We start from the raw sequence: 25,577 nt of genomic DNA on the forward strand, positions 1-25,577 counted from the left end.
GAAAGTCATACACTATGTCTTCCTCAGTACGGCTTCACACCCGCCAGCTTAAGCAGCTTATCCGTCAACTCCGGCTTCTCAAGAGGCTCCGTCCGCTCCCACGGATCGATCTCGCCATCCACCTTGGCCTTCCCTTGCGAGTGGATGTTGATGTGTGGCCAATGTGTAGTCGCCTCCCACTTCTCGAAGATCTCCTTCTTCTTCGCCAGATCCTCCTTGGACGCCATGGCTGCCGGTGTGTAGCATGCGTAGATGATCGTGCGGATGTTGTCTGTCTCGGGGTACACGGCGTAGTGCATCTGGCGCGAATCCCACAGGATGAGATCGCCGGGCTCGGCGCAGACCTTGACCATCTTGCAGCCTTGGTCTTCGTACCACTTTACGTCGGTGTCTTGGAAGGGGTAGAAGTCGTAGTGGAGGGCGGCGAGGGGGCCCTTGGTTCGGTCCGGGGGGTGTTGCTTGAAGAATTTGTCGAAGAGCTTGGCGGAGCCTTCCATTACGACGAGTCCGCCATCTTTCGGACCGGCCTCGGAGACTGAGAGTTTGTTAGCAGGATGCTTTGGAATGGTTCGGAGCGACGAGTTTTGACGTACGGTTGATGATACCCTGGACGCAAGACAGGCCTTGTCGCTCGGGTGCCTGGTCGACGTGCGGCCATGGTTTGCTGCCAGCCATCTTGCCAGCATTCGGCAGTGTAAGGTTGATGGTATCGTATGACACAATGAGCTCGTTTGTGTTCCACAACTTCTCAAACGCAGCTAGAACACCAGGTTCCCTATTCGCAAAAGCATCAGCCACCAAGTTCGACGCGTCGTTAGTGGATGGGTGTACTCACTGTCTAGCTTCCCAGACATACTTCTCATGTGCAGCGCAGTAGTTGAGGTACATGCCGTTCTTGAAGCTTTGAGGCAGATTCTCTTTGGTCCATGTCTCTGGCTTGTTGATATCGAAGTCATTGGGGAAAGTACCGAGCCAGTCCATCATTTTGTTGCGGTACTTCAGAGCACGCTCCTTGGGCACAACGCCCTTGAGAACGACATAGCCCTTCTCGTAGAAGTCATCCCGCCAGTCGCCGTACTTTTGCTGAGCAGTGCTCGTGTTCTCGTTGTCGTCGAGGAAGGGCGCCATAGTCGCAATACAATGAGTTGATGAGTTTGAAATGGAGTAATGGATTCGGAGGTGATGGCACAAGATATTCCTCCACTGATATACCTCACACCCCTCTACAATCCTCCCGGCTCGCCCGTCCACGGCCGCTCGCTGCGGGGACAGACAAGCTTCGTTGTGGGGCGGACCCTGCGGCTCACTGCATCACGGTCGAGATCGGGCGAGCCTTAGCGTGCATGTGCATCTCGAAACACTCCACATGCCGACGCTACACCTCGAAAGGCGCGTGAAGATACAAAGAGCTGGTCACTCGGTAGAAGTGTCGCGGCCGAGAACGGTCGGGCGGTTTCCACGGAGTCCACCGGCAACAATACGCTCTTTTCAAAACCACGATGCGGCCTCCTACTTCCCATGTTGCTGCAAGTCACTCGCAACAACTTCTTTGTTCGCTCTTTTCATACTGCAATCATGCCTCTCGCTTTTCAGGTCGCCAATCTGGCTGTCAAGCCGCCCAAGGTGGGTGAAAATGGCTACCAAGGCTTCAATCCGCGCAAAGAGACTCTTCGCAAGGGTTACCAAAGTCGGGATGGCGCTCGCGCACTTTCTGGAGACATGATTGCTGAGCACGATGTCGCTGTCAAAGTCAGAGATGGGTGTACGCTGTACTGCGATATCTACCGGCCAGTCGGAAGCGATGGGAGTGAGAAAGTGCCTGCGATTGTGGCTTGGAGTCCTTTTGGCAAGAAGCATACGGGCATTGATATGATGTCAAAGGTTCGTATTTACCGTACAGATCAAAGACTTAGAATGAGGAAAGACTAACATCATCCAGGTCAAATGGGGTTGCGGTGTACCGAAAGGCTGCCTCAGCGGTCTTGAGCGATTCGAAGGACCCGATCCGGCAGAATACGTTCCTCGGGGGTATGCGGTTGTCAACGTAGATGCGAGAGGTGCGGGAGACTCAGATGGAGACATTGTCATCATGGGAAAGCAAGAAGGCGAGGATGGGCACGACGTGATCGAAGAGCTCGCAAAGATGGACTGGTAAGATTCGCACCAGTCTTCCGGATAACACTAGTTTAACGATGATACAGGTGTAACGGCTCGATTGGACTGGCAGGCAACTCACATCTCGGAATCGTCCAATGGTTCATTGCCGCAACACAACCTCCCTCACTTAAAGCCATCGCACCCTGGGAAGCCTGTGGTGATCTTTACCGCGAACAATTCGTCCGCGGCGGAGCTTGGGACAATGGCCTCTTCGACTTCATCACCGAGCACGTAATCCGGGGCAAGAACGGACTCGAAGACTTCAAAGAGATGTACCGTCGCTCCTCAACCATGAACCCCTACTGGGCAGACAAGCGCGCCGACATTGCCAGCATAAAGATCCCAACATACATCGTCGCATCCTACTCCAGTTTCGTGCACACTATGGGATCGATACGCGGCTGGATGCAAGTCGATACGAAAGACAAGTGGTTAAGATGGGACCCGTATCAAGAGTGGTACGACCTATGGGCCGTCCAGGAATCCATCGACGAGCTCGCATCCTTCTTCGACCGTTATCTCAAAGGCGAAAAGAACGATTGGGAAAATACACCGCGCGTACGCATGTCGTCGCTCAACTACGGCGACAAACAAGCCATCTACCCCATCGTCGAAGAAGACTTCCCCATTCCACGAACAGACTACCGCACCCTCTACCTCTCCGCCGATAACAAGCTTGAAGCCACCGCACCAAGCACGCCCGGCACTTTAACCTACAACTCCGAAAGCAACACTTCCCCTGTCTCCCACGCAGCCTTCACAATGACCTTCGACAAGCCTACCCGCCTAATGGGCCTCCCCAAAGCCGTCTTATACATGTCCTGCCCCGACTTCAACGACATGATCGTCTACGTCCTAATCCGCAAACTCGACAAAACTGGCAAACCCATGATCGCCATAAACATCCCCTGGTCTGCCGCGCCTTACAAATCTGCCGCCGAAATCCCAGAGTCCGATTACTCGAACTTGATGGTTTACTACGGCCCTACAGGCGTCCTCCGCGCCTCCCACCGTAAAACCGATCCCTCACAGTCTATCCATCCACAATATCCTTTCCATACACACGACGAAGTGCAAAAGATACCAGCAGGCGAGGTGGTGAAGTTGGAGATAGGGCTGTGGGCTATGGGTGTTGATTTCGAGGCTGGAGAGGGAATTAGCGTGCAGGTTAGTGGCGAGTATCCTCTTGTGCAGGAGTTTGGTCCGAGGAAGAAGGTGGAGCTTGAGGAGAGGAATAAGGGGACGCATGTGGTGCATGTGGGTGGGGAGTTTGGTAGTCATGTTGTTTTGCCGTTTGTGTGAGGGGGGTGTTGATGGTGGGGAGGATGGTTATACCTAGGAGACATGGTTCTATGCATGTTCGTTATTCTACCAATGTACAAAACGCAGTGCCTCAACACACAGCCACAGCGCGTCATTCTTCGTGTTCCCTTCCCGTTAGCCGTCCAGAAAATCTCCCGTATGTCTAAATTGGCACGCCTTACTGCCCTGGATCTTCCCTGTTTTGTCCTAGTTTCCTGCCAGGAGCTCTTGGCGTATCGGGCGCCTGACTAGAACGGGTTACGCGCGATGAGGCTCTTCGTACGATTACAACTACGCGAGGAAGATTGAAAGTCAAGAGGGGCCCAGGCGTCGGTGAAGTGGGGAAAAAGTCTTCTGGTGGCATGGTTGGTATAGAGGTTAGATGAGAGCCTCGGGATGGGCATTGCTTGAGTAAAGTAGTAGAAGAAGAAAAGTGGGTAAAGTGCCGCTGGTGCCGGTGGATGGGATGAGTATAAGGGAAAGGTAAAAGTAACTTACATACGAGCTAAACACAGACGGAATTCCACATATCTCCCGCACGACTTCGGATCCACGAAAACATCTCTTCGTTTGAAATATAGCGAAAACATCCTCAGCCGCACAACGCCATCCCACAACCATGTCTTCCCTCACCTCTTTGGACACCTTTCTGTTCCCCTCCCCAACCACCCCACCCCCCTCGGGCACAGTCATGATAATATCTGGCACCCCCTACCCCACGCCCCTAACCTGCCCCCCCTCATCACAAAACATGTACTTCAGCGACGTGTCCGACGCGTGGTGCATGTACAATATCGGCAACAACGTCAGCAACAAAACGATCCCTTACCTCGCCTCGTGCTGCAAACCCGGCGCCGAGGTGAAAATGTGGCAGGACTGCATGCTTTACTGCGAGGTTACGCGAGAGCAGAGGAATGAGTGGAGGGAGTGCGTCGAGGAGATTTATCCGGAGGCGAAGACGGATAAGAGTCTTAATCTTCAGCAGGGGTGCTTCGGGTGGAGTGAAGAGTTGGAGGGGATAGAGGGGCCGAATGGGACGAGGGCTGCGGAGGTGGCGCAGAGTACGACGGCCGTGGGGAGTGCGGTGCAGACGGGGGATGGGGAAGGTATGTTGAGACTTGACGAGATGCGTGTGAGATGTTTGACTGACTGACTGGTGTTAGGTAAGGCGAGTGGAGATGGAGCTTCTTTGAGGCTGGTGGGATGGGTGGTAGCTCTCCTGGCCGTGGGAGCTGGGTTTTTGGCTTGAGTGTCAGTTCGGTGTTGGGCTGAGCTACGAAACAGAAGATAGACCGTTATATACCCATGGAGAAGGAGAAAACGCTATAAGATAGATGTGAGGGCTGCTTGATTAGTATAGTCATCACTGTAGCAATGCTGAGCATCAGTGACATCGTAAAGCGTATGCCATGCGCTGCCACAACTCACCGTACAGGCGGCCTTGGATGCGTTTGATGTATACACGATATGTTTTACAATTCCCACCTCACAACTACCTCAGGCAGTCTGCTTCCTCGCATTCTTAACCTTACTCTCCGCCTTGACTTCCGCCTTCGTCTTCTTGCCCTGCTCCAGCCTCCTCTCCTTCGCCGTCTTCTGCTGTCCAGCCTGCCCACCATGCGCCTCAGCCCGTGCCTTTTCCGCTTCGGTATGTATCCTCATGCCTTCCATAGCCTCCGCCAATGTGGGTATTGTTAAGCCTTGTTTCCGCGCCAGCGCCAGTCTTTGGATACTCGCTTGCCTGCCCCGCTCCGCTGACCGTACGTCCTTCAATAACCGCTCTTTGATGCGCTGTTCGTCGAGTTGTGCTTGGGTGAGGACTGGGGGTCGGTTTTCGACGGGCTCGCCAAAGGGCGCGACGATGGAGGTTACGACGTGGCGGATTACTTTGGAGGTGCGGTACCCGGATGTTATGCGCACGATATCTCCTTCGACGACGGAGTTGTTGGGGTCGCGGGCTATGTATGTTTTTGGGGCTGGAAAGTGCTGGTTTATTCGTCAGCACTGCTATGGGCAAATGTGCGATTATCGTGCCAACACACCTTCCTAAACTTCTTATTCCATTCATGTTCTGAGACGCGCACTCGTACTGCTCTCGCCATCTTGCCTGCTGAAACTACGACGCCGACTTTCTGACTTGTGAAACATGGCGGTACAATTGGTTTGCCGGCTATCGCCTTGGTCGCTATCGACGCCATGGCGGGTGGTGGTGGGTGTCGAGTCGAGGCGTGGTTGGTGTGCGGTGGTTGCGGAGGTCTTGCGGAGGTTTGCTAGCGCGGGCTGCGCACGCCAAGGTCGACCTGAGGATGTGTATATGGAGACGGCAACTCAATGCGTCCTTGTAAGTTATCTAATCGCGTGTCGGAAGCGTGTGGGGTGGTGCAGCCTCAATTGACCGTCGTCGCGTGGGAATCGCTTCGCATGAAAAGTGAAGTCGGTAATGCCAAGGCTTAACTCCGATTGGCCGCATAATCTACGTTACTGCTATCGTGTCCCATTCGCAACATCCACTTTCACATTCCAAGTCGCCCTTCCGCTTCCACTCTCCCAATTCTTTCTTTTCGGGGTCGCTCGTACCTGAGTTTCACACGCGAACCTCATGTAGAAATCTGCTTCTGCATTTATCTCGGATACTTTTATTCCGTCCACTCACTTTCGCAACTTCAACACCGCTGTTGGCGCAACTCATAGGACAAAATGCTCCCACGGTTAGCGCTGTTCTTTCTGGTCGCCTTCCTGGCGCTGATCGTTGTGGGTGCAGAGGACTACTACAAGGTATGTAAAAGCGTTATCTGTACACATCTGTACTTTCGCCTCAGTTGCAAGTTGAAGTGCACTTCCTAACATGATACCGTAGCTACTTGGCCTGAAGAAAGATGCCTCGGAGCGCGAGATCAAGAAAGCTTATCGAACCCTCAGCAAGAAGTTCCACCCAGACAAGAACCCGTACGTTCGTAAACCCATCATACCAGCTCACACCTCTAACGTTTAACAGTGGCGACGATGAGGCAAGTGGGAAGTTTGTCGAGATAGCCGAAGCCTACGAGGTCCTCAGCAAGAAAGAGATGCGCAAGATTTACGACCAGTACGGCCACGATGGCATCAAGCAACACAAAGAAGGCGGTGGTCCACGCCAGCACGATCCCTTCGATCTCTTTTCGCGCTTCTTCGGCGGCTCAGGACACTTTGGACACCAGGGCGGAGAACGACGCGGACCGAACATGGAAGTACGGGTCGCACTGCCCCTGCGCGACTTCTACAACGGCCGAAAGACGGAGTTCACAATCGAGAAGCAAGCGATTTGTTCAGCCTGCGAGGGTTCAGGCTCGGAGGATGGACACGTGGAGACTTGTGGTACATGCGGTGGACGTGGTATCAGGATCCAGCGACAGCAACTCGCACCCGGCCTATTCCAGCAAGTGCAAGTCCATTGCGACCAATGTCACGGCAAAGGAAAGACGATCAAGAAGCCTTGCCCCGTCTGCCACGGTAGCAGAGTCATCCGCGAAGCCGAATCACACGATCTCGAGATCGAGAAGGGCATGCCAAAGGGCGTACGCATCACCTACGAGAACGAAGCAGACGAAAGCCCCGATTACGTCGCTGGCGACCTCATTGTCCACCTCGTCGAGGCCGAACCTGCCATGGGAGAACAAAACCACGAGCGCACAGACGGAACCTTCTTCCGGAGACGGGGCAAGGATCTCTTCTGGCGCGAAGTCCTTTCCCTCCGCGAGGCATGGATGGGCGGCTGGACACGTAACATCACCCACCTGGACGGCCACGTTGTCCAACTCTCCCGCAAACGCGGCGAAGTCGTCCAGCCTAACATGGTTGAAATCGTGAAAGAAGAGGGCATGCCAGTATGGGCCCAACAACTCGAAACCCACGAGGGTCTGCAATACGGTGACCTGCACGTCGAGTACGTAGTCGTCCTCCCCGACCAAATGGAGAAGAGCATGGAGAAGGAGTTCTGGAGCGTGTGGGAAAAGTACCGCGCCAAGAAGGGCGTTAGCATTGATGAGGAACTCGGTAGGCCGACGGAGCCTATTATAATGCCGGAGCCGGATGCGCACGACGAGTTGTAGGACATGGTTCTGGAATGGATGCATCTGGTTTATTCACAACGCGTGAAGGAGGTTTGGAAGATGATGCTGGGATGAAGCGATATGTTCAGTGCTTGTATGAATTGAGCGTGGTATACCCGGTGATGATGTGGAGTTGGGGAGTCGGTTATGGCTTTGGGCTGTGTTGCTTTGGCATATAGAGGGTTTTTGTTATGGGCATATACTAGAAACATGCATGAATATACTATGTGTTGGTTTTATGGGGATGTATACGTCGGTGATGATGATCATCATCGAGAGAGAGATGCGCGTCGTACCACCACTCATTCCTCCGACCTTGTTCGCGAAATCATCAAGGGTCTTGTAGGCTTTTTCGAAGAGCGAGATCATGTTTAAGATTGGATTTTCGTAGAAGGCTGGAAGCATGAGTACGTAGGTACTTGAATTTTGGCCCACGACCGAGAAGCAGAACACATAAATCCTCGGACCCAGATTTTTGGAAACTTTCCACTGACTCATGCATAGGTTAGCTTGTGATTTTCGATTGGAGGTCGTGCATGAGGATGCCCTTGACGAATTTTGCGTGTTGCACGCAGAGGAAGGAAAGACTCCATGGAAACTTCTTCCTTCGACTTTGTTCTGAGTTTGAGAACGATGATTCCCACATACGGACTTCGCCTCGGAGTTTTGATGATGAAGCGAAAGAAGTAGGCAGAAAGGCAGGAGCGCAGAAGACATCCAAAAAGCGTGGTAGGTATTTTGGTTCACATGCGTTGGTATGTTGTAGTTTTGAAACTTTTCAAAGAAGCAAGGCAGACGGAGGGAGGAACATGACCGGTTGTCGAGGGCGATTTTGGAGCACATGAGGTATCCATTTGTGATTTTAGAATTTACACACAATGATTGCAGTAAAGAGGTAAAAGTCAAGAACTAGTCGAAGAGAAGACTTTATGTATTGTGGAGACGAGAAGAACAAAGACATGTCCTGTACCGGGAAAGATTTCAAGAAATGGGAACAGATCGAACGTCCATGACATATTGCGTAAGTAGTTTTGTGCTCAAGCCCGGACATGAAGACGACATCGACAAATTTTTTCGAAAACTCCATCATAGTTTTCTCTTGTCTTTTGAATGGCTTAACTTGCTCAGAGACGCAGACATCAATGATATCTACGATCGCTTTTTCCGTTGGAAGCTTTTAATCCCATGAAGTCTGCTCTCCATGAAAATTGTGAGCTTTCTTTTTTGAGGGACAGACCACCATGGATGTATGTGGACAATGTTTTGGAGTTACTGGTATGGATTTGGTAAAAGTAGCAGTGGAGAAGAGCAACAGACATTCAGAGGAAATTTTGGACTTTTGGAAGTGAGGTTGGCGGAGCTGACGAGGCAAAAGACATGACTCGATCAAGCTTCGTTTTTGGAACATGGATTTGCGCTCCATTTTTTTTGGAAATTCCCCTTACGTTAGAAGAAGTGAGGTGGAGAGATGGAGAGAATGCTAAATGGAGGTTTTATACTGGCGAGAGGAAACGCTTACTCGCAAATCACGTGAATGAGTACGTTGAGCCGTGATAGAGCGTTTGTCTCTTTGCTGAATATGCGCAATTCGGTTTGGAGAAGCTGCCATGATCATATGGTTTAGGACTGCGCTCTCGAGAAGAGAAGTATCGTCAACACAAGAACTAGGACTGCGCGATGAATGCAACATCTTTTGAGGTGTGTCGCACGTAGGTGAAGAGTACGGTGGCTGTTGCGACTACGCGGACTGAGAATCGACACACCGTGACAACGACCTAACTGGCTTCTAGATGCAGGTACGCTTTTCTAGACCAACGGCACCGTCAGCTAGGCCATGCGCTGTTACGATCGTACCCTTGTTTTCGGGCCTTTGACATAAAGAAATATCATACACACGAGCCGCGACGGGCACTTGCTAGGTAGTGCTACCAGGAAACGAGGCAGAGCTGGTACCGAACCGTTTGTCAATGAGCGTCGTACGCATGGTCGAGGCCCACGGGCTGCGTGTTGTGAAGGTCAGACCAAGCATTAGCGGGGTGACCCGCTCAAGCATTAGCGACCCTCGCTGATTGGCTCAGGACGATTTTAGCTGCAATCATCTCTCAGGGTGCAGTTGCCCGATACACAAAGGCATCCCACACCCCGCCAAACTTCAGCTGGTACTCGTGCATGAAGTCTGCACGATGCAAAGCTCGACCTCTGACGACGGCGGCTGATGGTCGCTCGTCACCACTGTGACCGACCACACTGTACTCTTTCGAGTGCCCATGTTTTGTGTGCTTCCCCAACGAGCTGAGGGCCAAATCCTGCTTTTAGCCATTATTCCTGGCAAGTCTTCACGGGATGCGCGATTTACGAGCCCGCGACATTGCATCAAGGGCGTTGCGGCGCCGAAAAGCAAGCGCTGCAAGTCACATCCCCGCGCGCCGACGCTTCAAGAAAATCCCGCAGTGCTGCGCCATCCTGCCTAAACAATGAAGCAGCTAACTACACGTGGGCATTCCGTTCTCACGATAAGCACCTAGGCTAAGAGCCAACCAAAGCTTTGCGTCAGCGGTAGAGCTTGTTACCAGATGAGATTGTCAGACAGTCACAGTTGCGGCCAGATAACGGGATTGTATAAGTCCTGCGAGACTGCTTGACTGTCTTTGCGTACGACACCGACAGCCTGGTATGGATACCTCAATACACTTTGCAGATGCAGACCTGCATCCGGTTCGGTCGTCGCAGTCCGTGGGCGGAGTTTATCCTATGCGCTCACGCACCAAGTCGCACGCGAATCGGACTTCGGTGGATGCGAAGATCAGCGAACTGGAAGACGCGGAAGACGAAGATGCAGGTCTGCGCGATGAGCGCGATTTTAAGCGCAGTCAGGTAAGGAGGCACATGGCGCGGTGTGATCCAGCTCACTGACGCGACGCAGGTCTTCAGTCTGACACAGATCCTCGTCCTGGCATACCAATCCACCGGTGTCATCTATGGTGATATTGGAACATCGCCGCTGTATGTTTACTCTTCGACTTTCACAGAGGCGCCTAGCCGAATCAATCTGCTCGGTGCCCTGTCGCTCATACTATGGTCTGTCACCTTGATGGTCACCGTCAAGTACGTCTTGATCATCCTACGCGCCGACAACGATGGAGAGGGCGGGACGTTCAGCACATACTCTCTTCTGTCCAAATATGTACGTCAAATCACCTCCGTGAGATCTTTAGTCACTAATGTATGCAGGCAAACATCGCGAACAGAGATCCACGCGAAGCAACCCTAATACGTGAGTGTGCATCCCGCCACAGACCTTGCTATACTGACTATCATGCAGGAATGGAGAGACACAATACCGATACTCTGGGCCGGTCCACAAGGAATATTCGCTCAACCATCGAAAAGTCCAAGTTCTTTCGTGGTCTACTGCAGGTCATCGGTGTATTAGCCGTATCGATGGTCATGGCTGATGGTGTTCTGACTCCAGCTCAATCCGTCTTGGGTGCCGTTCAAGGTCTCAACGTGGTGAAGCCTGACATCGAGAAGTCCACCATCATCGGTGTTACATGCGCCATTCTCGTCCTATTATTCGTCGTGCAACCGCTTGGTGTTACGAAATTGACGTTTGTCTTTTCGCCCATCGTCATTGTATGGCTGGCCTTGAACGCTGGGTTTGGAATATACAACCTTGCCAAGTATGTATTCTTGTTACTTCCGAAGTACTCTTGACTGACGCCTACAGCTATGACTACGCGATCCTAAAAGCTTTCAATCCTTTCTACGCATTCGACTACCTCATACGGAACAAATACGAAGGCTGGCGCAGTCTCGGCGGTATACTCCTGGCCTTCACAGGCGTCGAAGCTCTCTTCGCAGATATCGGTGCCTTCAGTCGCCGTGCCGTACAGATCAGTTGGCTCGGTTACGCCTACCCGTGTTTACTGCTTGCCTACAGTGGCCAAGCTGCCTACATCAGTGTGCACCCAGAGGCATACTCCAACCCCTTCTACAACTGCGCCCCGCCAGGATGGCTTATTTTTTCGCTCATCGTAGCCATCGCTGCTGCCATCGTCGCGTCTCAGGCCATGATTACGGCGACGTTCCAGCTCCTGACCCAAATCATGAAGCTCTCGTACTTCCCACAGATCAAGGTCGTACATACCTCGACAACGTATCATGGACAGCTGTATATCCCTAGCATCAACTGGCTCCTGATGATTGGCACTGTACTTGTTGCTGCAATCTACAATAACACAACATCTTTGGGTAACGCCTACGGTGTATGCGTCATGTTCGTCACGTTCTTCGACACATGCATGGTTACACTCGTTGCAATCTTAGTGTGGCGCATCAAGCCATACTTTGTAATCCTTCCTTGGCTCACCATCGCTTGCCTGGACGGTGCCTACCTGTCATCGGCACTCACCAAAGTTCCAGACGGCGCCTGGTTCACCATTCTTCTTGCATGCCTCCTTGGGTCCATATTCATCCTTTGGCGATTTGGTAAAGAGCAGCAGTGGGGCGCGGAAGCTAGCGATCGCTTCCCAACGACGCACTTCGTAAAGACATTGCCCGACGGCCGCCTAGAGTTGACCGAGCAGTATGGCAGCAAATCTGTTGGAACCATGGAAGGCTTCGGCATCTTCTTCGACAAAGCTGGCGAGACAACTCCTATCGTCTTCAGTCAATTCATCCGCAAACTAGTCACCATCCCCGAGGTCATCGTCTTCTTCCATCTTCGGCCGCTAGAAGTACCTTTCGTCGCCCCAGAAAACCGATACAGTGTCTCGCGACTTGCTGTCCCCAACTGCTACCGCCTAGTAGTCCGCCATGGCTACATGGACGAAGTCATCACCCCAGACCTAGCATCTTTGATCTACGAGAAAGTCCGCAACCACATCGTCGCACGGGCCCTGGAACGGGATGGCGAAATATCAGCCAAGGCTACCGGCGCCCAGCCGGAGAAGACCATGGCTACCGAGACTGTTGCTGGAAGTGGAATATCGACTCCAACACGCAGCTCAACTACTTCTGCTCGTCTGGAAGCACTTGAGCGTGCGTACAACCGTGAGGTGTTGTACATTATTGGTAAGGAGCAGATGAAGGTTAAGGTCGGTACGAACATTATCCGCCGGTTCTTCTTGAAGGCTTTCTTGTTCATCCGGGATAACTCGAGAGCGAAGATTGCGAGTTTGGATGTTCCTATGGATAAGGTTATTGAGGTTGGTTTTGTGAAGGATGTGTAATCGAGGAAGTGTGCATCCGTAATCTAGTCTTTTGGGCGATAATCGTTCGCATTGTGTCGATGGTTTTCGCAAAATTATGTGTTGTGGCATGTCGATACCTCGGTACCTTTACGTGCCTTCGCTATTACTAAGTGTTGATGCCAATGCGTCGCCATGACGTGCCTTCCTAGTCATTGCTTGGACCCTTCTGACGTTTGCTGACTAGCCACACCTCCATGCCTCACCCTCCAACATCTCCAATTCTCCTGCAAATCTCCTAAACCCCCAAATCACCCAATTGGCGATCATCAACAAGTTACCCGACGATAGTACCACCTGGCGTGTACGTTGCCAAGGCGGCAAGACCGTTGGATAGCTCGTCACCCCCTCGCGGCCTCAACCGCGCTCCTCAGCCTGTACCTCTTGGCGTCCTGAGCACGCACGCCATCTAGATTGCCGCCATAACGACATAAGATCAACATTCGTCTCCCCTGAGATGGGGTACAATACACATGGCTTTACCAGGTCCGGGTTTAATTGCGCCGCACGTTGTGCCGTGGCGCGCATTCCCGGCGTGTCAGGCAAATCAGCGAGCCAGACGAGACTCGATAGAGGTTTTTTGCTTCGTGTCGATGCGTGAACGCTGTTTCGGGCATCGTGTAGGGTGGAGGCTTGATCTTCGCGCAGTTGGATCTAAGATGCATCTCCTTTGTTTCTGCTTTGTGGAGTTGCTCGTTCATCCTTCTCCTCCAGCAGTAGTTCCCACCCTACAGCTTCAGTATGGTGCTCAGCCTCTTCGAGTGGGCGTATGTTGTCGCCTACGTCACGTTCGCAATCGGCTTGCTGTCCTCGGTCGCCCGATTTTACTCTCGCGCACTAGTCTTGAGATCATGGGGTTGGGATGATACAGCTTCATGTCTTGTACTGGTAAAACATGACCAGCTTTGCGATGTCTCCACGTTTGCTTATTCTCTCAGGTCGTCAGTATTGTTCATCAAATTGTTCTGCAGCTGTTTCTGAACCTGGGCTGTGGCAAGTAAGTTTGGGGATGATCTTCTGAGATTGTGCGAAGACTTACCATCGACTCCAACAGACCAGGCAATGTGAAATGCAGTTTCCAATCTCTGGACCTTCTTCGGGTACGTTCTCTACGGGTGCTTTCATGAGAGATAGAAGGACTAAGGAAGCACACAGATATCATTTATTGAAGAGATCGTGATCTATGGCGCACACTCAGTCATCAAGATGACCTTCCTCTTGTTCTATCTCCGGCTTTCTGTTGGCCAAAAGTTCCGTGGCTTCGTATATCTTGGATTCGCACTGGCGTTTTCGGTCTTCCTCTCCAGCTTGTAAGTTGAATGGTATCCGCAGTTCATATAGCCGCAGACTGACGGCATCTAGACTCATGACAGTCCTACAATGCGTACCATTTGAGAAGATCCTCAACCCCATGTTGCACCCCGAGGTTACATGCATTGATATGCGTGTCATGATGCTCACTCCACCTATCCTTGTACGTATTGGCTACCTACACTCAGCCACCACGCTTTGCGCGCACACTGACACATGTCGCCTTTAGAACATCTTCATGGACCTCTACATTATTTGTCTCCCGATACCCTCCGTTTTGACTCTCCAAATGAATTTACGCCGCAAAGTCACCGTCGTCTCCGTCCTCGCCTTCGGCATCATCTCCGTCACAGTCGCAATCATCCGCCTACCCATCCTCCTATCGGTATCCTCGATGAAGACAGACCTATCAATAGACGTGGGAAAGATGATAATTGTGGCATCATTCGAGGTCCAATGCGCGATTGTTGCGGCGAATTTACCAGCAATGAAAGCACTTTGGGGTAAAGTCAGAGGCAAACACAGCTCTGCGGGCAGTTATGAGCGATCAAACGAGAAGCCATACCATCTCTCATCGATGCGCCGAGGACTCCGAAACAAGCGTGCTTCTATGGGAACTATAACGAGGCTAGAGCAAGGACTGACTGGCAACGAGTCGCAGGTGGAGCTCGTGGAAGGATTACACAAACAACCAGGTCCACCGATTTTCGGATTTGGGGAGACGCATTCTAACTCTGTAAAGTCTTCCCGGCAGAACTCAATCATTGTGACGACTGAGCTGGACGTGCGACATACACCGAGATTATAGCGGCTTCAAGAGATACGTCCGAAGACTTGCGTTAGAGCTGGGTTGAGACTTAGTATATATAGCTCGGCATAGCGATTCACTCCTGTATTGAGTTACTCAGTATTGTATTGTACCTAGCCGCGTATCAATGTAAAAACTTCAGGATCCCATCCTCACCCGCGCTAACGGTCCGTAATCTATGCCACCTCGAACTGCATGTCGCTAAAAGCCCGATTGGGTCAAAGCCGCATCCCGCTATTCCAAAAGTATGCAAGGCTCGAATCCTTTCATCCCACTCATGTGCCACGCCGCATATCTTCCCACTATACAGAGACATCAGTCGTTTAGACCGAATCAACATGGTCTGGCTTTTAGTCACTTCGATTGCTAGCATCAGCCTCTTGACTCTACTTACATGGCGCTGGTACTTCGCTGCAATCAGCGATATACCAGGGCCGTTCGCGGCTTCTTTTACTCGCCTTTGGCATATGCATCGAATCCTAAGAGGCGATCAGAACCTCGAACTCATACGCTTACATGAACAACATGGTAAGTGTAAAAGATATGCAGCAGCGCTTGTTATCGATGGCTCGCTCACAATCTCCCTAGGTCACTTCGTTCGTATCTCATACGACGAACTCAGCGTTAACCATCCAGATGCCATTGCGAAGATTCTCGTAGCTCCTCTCCACAAGGTACTACTTCGAAAAGCACATCGATCTACGAGACGACTAACATGAGTACCAGGCAAACTGGTACAAAATCCATGCCCTACCAGACTACCGTTTCCAATCGCCCATGAGCACCACCGACCCCAAGAAGAAGGTCGAAAAGTCAAAATACATAGCCGCGGCATATACCGTCTCCAACCTCCTCCGCTCCGAAGAGCACATTGACCGTACCTTCGACGCCTTCCTCGACTGGATGGACGAATACGCAGCCGCGAAGAAACCAATGCATCTCAACACCTACATATCCTACCTAACCTTCGACGTAATCGGCGAAATCGTCTTCTCCAAACCCTTCGGCTTCCTCGCCCAAGGCAAAGACATAGGTAACTCCATCTCAAACTCCCTCGCTCTGAACGCGTATATCGCGGTAGCAGGTTACTTCCGCTGGATCAACATCGCCCTGCTAGCCAACCCCATTATGACATGGCTGTCTATCTTACCAATGGGCCATCTCTTCGACACTGTCACGTCTGTGTTGGCGGATCGAGAGAAGAATGAGAATGCGAGATACGATGCAGTGCAGTACTGGTTTAAGCAGCATGAGAAGTATCCGGGTAAGTTTACTATACGCGAGATTGGTACGCAGGCGCTTGCAGCTGTGGGTGCGGGGTCGGACACAGTGGCTGCCGGGATACAGTCTTTTATTTATCATATGATTCGGCATGAGAATGCGTGGGAGCGAGCGCATGAGGAGATTGTGAAAGCAGTAGAAAAGGGATTGTGTGGTGATCGAGTTGTGTCTTATGCTGATACACAGCAGCTTGTGTAAGAACAGTCCTTTAAGCCTCGCGATCTGAAGTGATGTGAAGCTGATATTGAGCAGTTTCGTACAAGCTTGCGTAAAAGAAGCGCTTCGCATCTTCGGTCCAGTGCCCATGGGTCTTCCGCGTATAGCGCCTAAGGGAGGCTTGACGTTTGGCGGTCGCACTATACCCGAGAATACGATCGTATCAATCAATCGTAGGTGAAGGAACTTCGATAATATGCTTTGTTGACCATGCTGACCTCAAACTGCAGCATGGGTGATGCACTACTCGAAGGAGATTTGGGGTGCCGATGCGCATGTTTTCAGTCCAGATCGCTGGTTAGCAGAGGATAGCACTACGAAGGAGAAGTATTGGATACCTGTAGGTTACCTCTGTCCCCGTACTGATTGCACAACAGCATCTTTGTGTGCATGCTGACTGTCTCCGTAGTTTGGTGCAGGTTACGGCGGCTGTCCAGGCCAAAACATCGCTAAGATTGAACTCGCGAAGATCGCAGCGACGTTAGTCAGAGACTACAAGATCAAGCAAGTAGACCCTACACAAGACTGGCAGTGGAAAGCCTACTTCACGGTTGTCCCGCATTCATGGCCAGTATACATCGAGAAGAGGGTATGAAATTGAGGGCAGGGTATATAACATAACACAATCATTAAGACTACTCGCTCCAACCTCAAACTCCAACACAAGACCCAAACATAAGGAAATGCGTCAAAGCCAACGATCCATACTCCCAAACGGCGGATACTTCAACCCACTCGGTTTCCTCCTCCTCATCCACCTCCCTCCCCCACTCGCACTACTTCCCACAGTACTGCTCACGCAATCCCAATCCCACGGCATGCTCTTGCTCAAGGCTTCGTAACCGGCTACTCTGCGTAAAGTTCCTCGGGTCCGCTCTTGCTGGACGTTGCGGAGGGCTGTGCGGGTGTTCTCCCGGACTGTCGTTGTTGATGCCCTAGGCTCGACGATTTGGGTGTGATAAGTTGGTTCGCGGGGGCGGGACGGTGGTGGGCAACGTGATGGCTCGCGGGTTGGGGGTGGAGGGCAAGGAGATGAGATGCTGCGTTTCCTGCCTGAGCCGCGGAGGTGGCCTTCTTTGATGTCGACTATGCCGAGTCCGTGGTGGTGGTGGCTATGGCCATGAATCGGATGCATGAGTAGCGGATGTAGATGAGGATGTCTGTGGTGGTGGTTCAGGTGCGCGTCGAAGTGCACGTGATCGTGACCACCCCCTTCCTCCACTTCGAGGCTCATACTCGGTACTCTGACGCGGACGTCGCTGAAACGGGGCGACGCGGGACTACGGCGAACGCGAACGAGTTCCTCCGCACATGAAGAGTCGGTAGAAGGGCGCTGTTGCTTTTTGCCTTTGGCTGGTGTGAGGGTGAACCAGCACATCTCTGGTGCGCGGCGAGGAGAGATCGACGCCGGAATCGATGCGCGCGGGCAAGGGGTGGAGTCGCGTGGGCGGGGCAATACGATGGTAAGCAGTGTGTGAAAAAGATGGGGTGTAAGTTGAAGGTGGTCGCGAAGGTTGATAGTACGAATAAGGTGTAGTGTCGTAACGGGGCATTCAGAAGACTTGAAAGAAGAGCAGACAATGGGGTGCAGGCAGTACTTTATCCTATGGCTGACACACAATGTACAAATGATCAAGTCCTTTCGCACTCTTTCTGCTGATGGCGTACACCTATGTATATACTGTTGCCCTCGACGATCATTTGCTACCATCACGCACGCTGCGCCGGACCTGCACGCGGGCCGCACGTATGCTTATACAGGAGACGACAAATGAGACAGAGCGAGTGAAAGCGGTGCCTGCATGATTGTTGCTGGTGCCTGCATATAGGCAATGCAAACATGTGTTCAAGTCCGCTGGGCGAGTGACTGAGGCTGACATGGGTGCGAGATGCGCGCGTGGGTCGGCGCCATGTCTTGCCTGACCTCAAGTCTCAACGAGCGGCATGTGACGCTTGAGCCCCAACGCCCGTTCCTGACTTGCGCGATGCAGGAACTTGTAGTACCTGATGACGTATGTAGAGATGTGTTAAGGTCGTACAATAGTCCTTCCGATGGCATTTCCCTCTCTTGCGATGCGTCTGCGCCACGCTGGTCCGTCGCTGTGTGTAACGGCATGACTGCAGATATCTCTACACTCTTTGCGCATGCGCATGCCTGTGAGCATGGTCGCATACCTTCTCTTTGGTTAACTGGAGTAGATGCGATTGCGATAAATGGCGATGACGCACGCCAGGCGCGCGGTACTGAGCATCGCTGCTCGTATGAGTGGCGATCACTGGGAGGTCAGTGCTAGAGAGGAAGACGTGGGCATGGCAAGGAACAAAGCAAACGATAGGACGCATCACCCATAGCAGCGTTTACGCGCATAGACAGCTCGAAAGTGCGCAGGTTGTAGTGTAGTTCATCGGCGCTGATCCACCGGACTGGTGAAGGCAACAGCTAGACGCGGCTATGTCTTGGCATTACCGACAACGCCGGAGCTTCGAGCTCACATCACCACGTCAAACAATCAACCATCCCCACCCCAACCACTCGATCACGTTTCCGATACCCTCTGAATCCCGCCAATACACACCCTCGCAACCATGGATTCATTAGTATCGCAGTACAGCCGACCGGCGTATACAGAGGAAGGCCCGTCCGAGGAGGAGCAGTTGCAGCTCTACAGCGGCACCCCAGAGCTGTCTCTCAAGTTCGCCCTACCACCAGTAGCTCAGGTGCGCTCACCCTTTACTATGACCTATGAGGAGTGGATTGTACTGACAGCCTCATAGTCAGCATCATGGCTCCGCGCAATGACGGACGACTACTCTAACCCGAACTGCCCCATCAAGATCGCCCACGGAACCACAACCCTCGCCTTCCGCTTCAAGGGCGGCATCATCGTAGCCACCGATTCGCGTGCGACGGCTGGAAACTGGATAGCCAGTCAGACGGTCAAGAAGGTTATTGAGATCAACAACTGCTTGTTGGGAACCATGGCTGGTGGCGCTGCTGTACGTACAGGACAACCACACGAAGGAGTCTGAAGAGAAGCGGAGTATTGACATGCGATAGGACTGCCAATACTGGCTCGCATACCTCGGAATGCAATGTCGCCTCCACGAGCTCCGCCACAAGCGCCGTATCTCCGTCGCCGCAGCCTCCAAGATCCTCGCCAACCTCGTCTACTCGTACAAGGGCATGGGTCTGAGTATGGTACGTCTTTCCCCCTCACCGCTACCCCCTCCCTACTTCCCCCGTCTAACAACTTTCTCAGGGAACAATGTGCGCAGGCGTAACCCCTCAAGAAGGCCCCGCCCTCTACTACATCGACAGCGACGGCACGCGCCTCGCCGGCAACCTCTTCTGTGTCGGCTCTGGTCAGACCTTCGCCTACGGTGTGCTCGACGCACAGTACAAGTACGAACTGGAGGACGACGAGGCGCTCGAGCTGGGCAGGAGGAGTATCCTCGCTGCTACTCATCGCGACGCGTACTCTGGTGGTTTCATCAACTTGTACCATGTCAAGGAGGACGGCTGGGTCAAGCACGGCTTCAACGATACGAATCCCATTTTCTGGGAGACGAAGCTGAAGAAGGGCGAGTTCTCGAACGTTACTAGTGCGTTGGAGTAGTGTGGTGGCTATGGGTTAGGGGAAGAAGCCCAAGGCCCGCTGAGGGGATGAGAGATAGACGGCAGACTACGATAGCTGCAATGTGGCAGTCTCACTCGACTCACGACTTAGACATGTCCAATGAAATAACGGCACGTCACAATATTTTCCTCATGAAGCGAATTACGCATTGTGATGTTTGCATTTGCATTACCAAATCATACGCGACTAGTCACCATAACTATGATACTATGCATGCAACCCCCCAAGAGCGAACAACCGAACAAGGAAAGAGCCGCAGTCCATGCAGGCTAACGAACGCCTACTATCCCCTCCACCACATGAGTATGAAAGAGAAAAGAAAAAGTGCAATGTACACTATCCCAGTGCCGAATAGTTGGGTATAAGCAAAAGCTTCCTAACAAGGAAGTAGTAAACGCCGCGCAAGTCCCGTTGTCCCCATACGTTGGACATGTTCGAACGCCGTTGACCGAATTGATGCAAGACAAGACAAAACAGAAAATGATGTAGGAAAATCAAGGAAAAGGAAGGAGAACATCTCCAATGATAGTGAAGTAGTGCCAAGAAATGGTGTGGTGTGGTGTAGTTTCCTCAACGACTCCGCCTTCGTAATCCCAAATCCTCCTGTTGTAGCTGCTTGATCAGATCGAAACTCGCTTGGTCAAGGTTGGGGTCGATCATGTTGATCATGCTGCCCATGGGGACGTTCATGCCTCCATTCATGCCGACGCCGATGCCCATACCGGTTCCCATACTCATGCCGTGCTCCAATTTGATGCCATTGCCGTTGCCGTTTTCTTGCCGCTTGCTAGGTGTGGACTTGGGTGTTTTGCTATTGCGGCCAGCGCGGGAAGGCGTTTGACTGGCTTTGCGGCCTGACGAGTTCTGGGTACGGGCTTTGTATGAGTTGTTGAGAGTGGGCGTGACGGGTGGAGGAGGGAAGTCGGAGTTTGTGGTGAAGTTATTGTAGGTGTTTGTGGCCGGAGAGGTGATGTAGGGGTTGTATGTGTGGTTGTTGTTGGTGGTTCCAGTGGGCGATGCAGCGGAGACATGTCTGGGCGAGACGGGCGATGATGGGTTGCGAACAGCGTGGTGTTCTGATCCGGGCTTCGATGTGAAGCCGTTCGTGTGCGTTCGCGCGGTATCGTTGTGTGGTGGCGGACCAGGCGTGAGCGGCTCTATGCTAGGACCGTGGACTTCGCCGTTGCGGCCAGTTGGTTCCATTCCATCCATGAGCATGGGATCGGTTGGCTGATACTCAACAGACGACATGACCGTATCGCCGTTTGGGTGGTACGAGTTCGCCACGTCGTGATTGTAGTCGCCGTTCGTATATGCCTGGAGGGCAGGATCAACTGGCACTAGATCATCATTCTCGGGACTTTGATCCAACGCTTGCTGGGCGGAGTAGGCCATCTCTTGGAGGAAAGACGAACCGCCGCTGAACTGGTTCGGAAGAGAATGTCGCGCATGTATGTCTCCGTTCAGATATTCGTCGTCGTATGAAGATTCATGTCTCATCCGCTTCGCTGTTGATCCCGAATCCTCATCGCTGACTCTTCGTTTCTTTGAAGCTGAACCCCGCGGAATGGGGATCTCGTTGGCCTTGACAGGATCGACGTTGCCATATTCATCGTGTATGCATCGACGCTTGCTCTTCCTACAGTCCGCACAAGCCTTGACTCTGCCAGACTTGAGCGCATAAGGGTCGCCGTTCACATCAGCCATGATTGGGCCGCCATTCACTGGACCATTGGCGGCGTTTGACAAACTATCCGCAACAGAGTGATCGCTGAGCCGGCGTTTGACAGATATGCCATACGAGCCAGATAGGTCGATGGTGTGCATGCCCGGCTTCGATGTATCAATAAGCTCGTCTTTGTGTTTGCATCGGATACGGCGCTTCCTACATGCATCGCATGCAACACGTTTGGGTCCGAGCTGAGATGTTTTGGGTGTGGTGATGTGTGGGTTGTTTGCCGACGGTCGTAGGAAACCAGTCAATGGTCCGGACGTTACCGGCACCATCTCATAGCTGTAGTTCTCCACTTCGACAGGCGGCGAAGGCTCGGGAACCACATCAGAAGCTTTGATGCGGGCCGAAGACCTCTCTGCCGTTGCTCGTAAGGCTTCATGGAGCGTCTCACGCTCCAGTCTCTTAACCTGAGCAGCACTGAGCTTCTTCTCTGTGGTCTCCATCACTTCGGGAAGAACAGCATCAGAGAAGGCCCAAGATGGTATGGTCTCGTTCCCGCGTTTCCATGCGATCCACATTGCAAAGCGTCGGGCTAGCACAAGCGGCTCGCCATGGCCCTTGGGGATCGACTTATTAACAGCACTTCTGGTCTTTTGAGGCACATCGATTTTTCCTTCAGTGATCAAGACGGTTCTCCAAATGTAGTTGAGAAGATCGCTCAGCCCTTCAAGTTCGTGCTTGGAGTAGTATCGTTTGTTGTAGTTCTGTGCGCCGAGGTGCGAGTTGTGACCGAACCTGTCTGGCTCGCAGTAGATGGGTGTGTCTCGTGTGAACTGCTCGCCACTTTGCAGAAGCTCTTGAACTGGACCAGGAATGGGATCTTCTTCCAGATATTTGATGGCGGTCAACCACATGATCTTCTGGAAGAACGGATACCGAAATTGCAAAGCCACCTTGGTGTTCTTCTCGATTTCCAGAATCTTAATCTGCATGCCGTAATGGATGCGGGTGAGGAAGTTACCGCCGATGACGAGGCTGTCCTCGGGAGTCCAGACTGCGTGGATCCAGCCAGAAGGAATCAACATGGTATCTCCAGGGTACAGATCTACTCGGTAACATTCCTTGACCTGTTTGCCAAGCCAGTCGTGTCCTTGATTTGGAGAAAGACACCAGTCTTCGTATTTCTTGAGGTTTTGCTTTGTTGGTGGGATGAAGAAGAAGACCTTCTTTCCTTTGACGATGTGGTAGTAGACGGATGAGCCGCCAAAGTCGATGTGGAAGTCGGTGAAACAGTCTGCGACAGACATAAGGCAGTAGAACTGCACTGGCGGCGGCGCAGACTTGTCATCCTCCCGCCACACGGAGTCTTGGAGGTCCATGTCTCGAACAGCCTTGGGCCGCCGTATGAGCTTTCCGAGCCGGCTTCGAGATACCTCCAGACTGATGACATTCCGTACTGGCTTTTCTCCTTGTTGCTCGTAGTAGTCGGCCCACTTCCCCATAGTCCACTTCTTGCCTTCGCCTTCCTGTGCTTTGACGTCGATGACGGGTACGGGTTCGTTTGGGCCGTAGAGTTCCGCCACGCGGCGAACCGTCAGACCTTTAGGAATGACCATATCCAAACTGTCTTGACCGTCGTCGACGACTGTATCGTACCCAACGTGTGATCCTGACCCGTCGCCTTGCCCCTCAGTGTTTCCCATGACAACGTCTTCCTCCGTTGACACCGCCGAAGGGTTCATGTCGCCAGGAATCACAATCGGCTCCTTGAACCCGTTCATCTTCTCGAGGAAGTCACCGGTGATGAGTTGGGCCGGGACACGCGCAAAGGTCTCGGGGGTAAATTCGATATCGCCATTCTTGAAAGCTGAAATATAGTGGTGTTCCGGGTTATCGTCTGAGGTCTTGAGAACACCCTCGTTTAGACCAGCGTAGTCAACAGTTGTGTGGGCTCTGACGGATTTACGAACCTCTGGACCATGTTAGAACTATAAGCCCAATGTGCGTCGGTAGACCTACTCGTTGTTTCACCAAACTTGGGTCTACACGGTTCGCAGTAGAATTTGTTTACCTCCCGTACCTCCCGTTCGCTGTTGAATCCAGCGCAAGGGTAGTGATACCACTCTTTGCAGCCATCGCAGCCGATCCATTGCTCGCCGTCGCCGATTTTGGTAAGTGATTCGGACGATTTGCAATGGGCGCAGATAAGTTCTGGTTCGGCTGGAGCGGGCGCAGGCTGCGCGACAGTAGCAGCAGGAGCAAGGGCGACTGCTTGGTTCCCAAGAGGTAGTGATTTGGCTCGTGAGTACGTCGAGAGCGGCTGGTCGTCTGGTATTGGTGGAGCAGATATTGAGAAGGAATGACGACGTGCTCGCGAGGGCGAGGTTTGGGCTGGTTCGGCTAGAGGTACCGTGGGAATAGAGCTGTCCGATGGGACCGCAGCAGACTGGTCGGCGGGCAGACTCAGCGGCGACTGAAGCTGATCCAGGGCTCCAGAAGTAGTCGTGGATGGCGCACTTTTGGGCTTGGGAGTCGACTTCTTCCGTTTGCTGCTGGCTGAAGGGGTGCTACGAGATGCGCGCGCCTTCCCTTTTGGCAAGCCCTGCCCTTTTTTCGCCTTTGGCTCTTCTGACGGAACGGCATCTTGCATCTCAGGCTGTGTAACTACAGTAAGAGCTTCTTCAGGCGGTGTATGTGTTTGCGCAGCCGAGGCGGTCTGGGCTAGGTCGGAGGGTGCGTCTAAAGGGTGTTTCAGGTCGACGGGTGCCTGCGTAGGTTGGCTGTAGTGGTCGGATGACGGTGGTGGCGGCGGAGGCGCTAGAAAAGGATTTTCGGGCGCTTGCTTGTGTTGTATTTGTTGTACTGGTTGCGAATGTTGTAGAAGTTGCGAAGGCTGCTCGGCCGGCGCTGACTGTGAAAAGACCAACCGCTTTGCTGTCGAGGGCGGAGACTGCGCAAGCTGCGTTGTAGCTGCCGTGAAGAAATCGAGCAGCAGCTCAGCTTCAGCACGTCGGTCATCAGGCACGGCGCTGATCTGATGCATGCCATTGCCGCCGTTGGCCGCGTGCTCGACGCTATAGGACCAGCCCGGGATGTGGCTCGTAGCCGGTCTCGACTGAGACTGCCCATACTGCGGAGAGCCGTACACCTCGGAGCGCGCTCTCTTCGCGGGTCTCTCGTCGTAAGGATATATGGGCTCCCTGGGGGAGGCGTGTACGGGGGCGCGCTCGCCGATCGGGTAAGGGAGGGTCGCGGGCGACGTCGCTGGGTGTGAAGCATGGCGCGAAAAGTCAGCGTAGGGCAGGTTTGTGTGCTGCCTGGTGACAGCGACATCTGCGAGGGCCTCAATGGGCGATGCCTGCGCCAGAGAATACTGCGGCGGCGGAGGTGCGGAGCGCGACGAGTGCCCGTACGTCACCGCCGGCGACGACTGCTCCGCGGACGCGCGCGCGCCCTCTCTGAGAGTGAAAGCATTGTGCGGAGCATCATTGATATGCCGTGTGCCTGATAGCGACGCGGTTGGGATATTCGCATTGCCGGCGGGGTGCGCCGTCGAGGGCTCCGTGGGCGGCAGGATGGGCGACAGCGGCTCGTAGGCGGGCGGCGGAGGTGTAGGGGCGCGCGCCGAAGCTCGCCTGTACTGCTCCTTGAAGGACGAGAGGCGCCTCATGGTGGTCGTGGGTGCGGAGGTGGATGGACTGGGGCTTCGGAGGTGCGAGGTACTCGCCGGTTTGGCGTCTCAGACAGATGCGCGGCTATGGAGCACCAGCACTATCAGCGGAGAGACGGGCGGAGTAGGAGCCGGGCATGGGCATGTCCTGCGGCGAGGCGACGGTGGGCGCGGTCGCGGAT

General features: G+C 53.1%; 9 protein-coding genes across 9 annotated transcripts; 6 read left to right on the plus strand and 3 right to left on the minus strand.

The window, feature by feature from the left end:
- Window positions 1-23: 23 nt before the first annotated feature.
- J4E85_004051 (uncharacterized protein) lies at window positions 24-1,128 on the minus strand (the record flags this gene model as incomplete). The annotated part of the gene is made up of 3 exons (XM_051468313.1): window positions 24-535; window positions 594-775; window positions 836-1,128. The coding sequence occupies 3 exons, from the start codon at window positions 1,126-1,128 to the stop codon at window positions 24-26; spliced, it is 987 nt and encodes a 328-aa protein (XP_051327905.1).
- Window positions 1,129-1,575: 447 nt separating this feature from the next.
- On the plus strand, window positions 1,576-3,459 carry J4E85_004052 (uncharacterized protein; the record flags this gene model as incomplete). Its single annotated transcript, XM_051468314.1, has 3 exons — window positions 1,576-1,881; window positions 1,940-2,151; window positions 2,202-3,459. The coding sequence occupies 3 exons, from the start codon at window positions 1,576-1,578 to the stop codon at window positions 3,457-3,459; spliced, it is 1,776 nt and encodes a 591-aa protein (XP_051327906.1).
- Window positions 3,460-4,956: 1,497 nt separating this feature from the next.
- Window positions 4,957-5,657, minus strand: J4E85_004053 (uncharacterized protein; the record flags this gene model as incomplete). Its single annotated transcript, XM_051468315.1, has 2 exons — window positions 4,957-5,445; window positions 5,502-5,657. 2 exons carry the CDS (start codon window positions 5,655-5,657, stop codon window positions 4,957-4,959), a joined length of 645 nt encoding a protein of 214 aa, XP_051327907.1.
- A 499-nt stretch (window positions 5,658-6,156) lies between these two features.
- Window positions 6,157-7,547, plus strand: J4E85_004054 (uncharacterized protein; the record flags this gene model as incomplete). Its single annotated transcript, XM_051468316.1, has 3 exons — window positions 6,157-6,234; window positions 6,317-6,405; window positions 6,455-7,547. The coding sequence occupies 3 exons, from the start codon at window positions 6,157-6,159 to the stop codon at window positions 7,545-7,547; spliced, it is 1,260 nt and encodes a 419-aa protein (XP_051327908.1).
- A 2,751-nt stretch (window positions 7,548-10,298) lies between these two features.
- Window positions 10,299-12,778, plus strand: J4E85_004055 (uncharacterized protein; the record flags this gene model as incomplete). Its single annotated transcript, XM_051468317.1, has 5 exons — window positions 10,299-10,421; window positions 10,471-10,731; window positions 10,779-10,821; window positions 10,870-11,227; window positions 11,275-12,778. 5 exons carry the CDS (start codon window positions 10,299-10,301, stop codon window positions 12,776-12,778), a joined length of 2,289 nt encoding a protein of 762 aa, XP_051327909.1.
- Window positions 12,779-14,002: 1,224 nt separating this feature from the next.
- Window positions 14,003-14,915, plus strand: J4E85_004056 (uncharacterized protein; the record flags this gene model as incomplete). The annotated part of the gene is made up of 3 exons (XM_051468318.1): window positions 14,003-14,106; window positions 14,159-14,270; window positions 14,337-14,915. 3 exons carry the CDS (start codon window positions 14,003-14,005, stop codon window positions 14,913-14,915), a joined length of 795 nt encoding a protein of 264 aa, XP_051327910.1.
- A 338-nt stretch (window positions 14,916-15,253) lies between these two features.
- Window positions 15,254-17,007, plus strand: J4E85_004057 (uncharacterized protein; the record flags this gene model as incomplete). Its single annotated transcript, XM_051468319.1, has 7 exons — window positions 15,254-15,443; window positions 15,504-15,589; window positions 15,642-16,331; window positions 16,383-16,390; window positions 16,449-16,585; window positions 16,643-16,752; window positions 16,822-17,007. The coding sequence occupies 7 exons, from the start codon at window positions 15,254-15,256 to the stop codon at window positions 17,005-17,007; spliced, it is 1,407 nt and encodes a 468-aa protein (XP_051327911.1).
- A 1,991-nt stretch (window positions 17,008-18,998) lies between these two features.
- Window positions 18,999-20,029, plus strand: PRE2 (Proteasome subunit beta type-5; the record flags this gene model as incomplete). Its single annotated transcript, XM_051468320.1, has 4 exons — window positions 18,999-19,130; window positions 19,188-19,409; window positions 19,471-19,611; window positions 19,673-20,029. 4 exons carry the CDS (start codon window positions 18,999-19,001, stop codon window positions 20,027-20,029), a joined length of 852 nt encoding a protein of 283 aa, XP_051327912.1.
- A 591-nt stretch (window positions 20,030-20,620) lies between these two features.
- J4E85_004059 (uncharacterized protein) lies at window positions 20,621-25,395 on the minus strand (the record flags this gene model as incomplete). Its single annotated transcript, XM_051468321.1, has 2 exons — window positions 20,621-23,697; window positions 23,745-25,395. The coding sequence occupies 2 exons, from the start codon at window positions 25,393-25,395 to the stop codon at window positions 20,621-20,623; spliced, it is 4,728 nt and encodes a 1,575-aa protein (XP_051327913.1).
- Window positions 25,396-25,577: the final 182 nt, after the last annotated feature.

The sequence above is a fragment of the Alternaria conjuncta genome (genome assembly GCF_024043145.1).
Source record: "Alternaria conjuncta strain BMP 0040 chromosome Unknown scaffold_5, whole genome shotgun sequence".
Taxonomy (NCBI): domain Eukaryota; kingdom Fungi; phylum Ascomycota; class Dothideomycetes; order Pleosporales; family Pleosporaceae; genus Alternaria; species Alternaria conjuncta.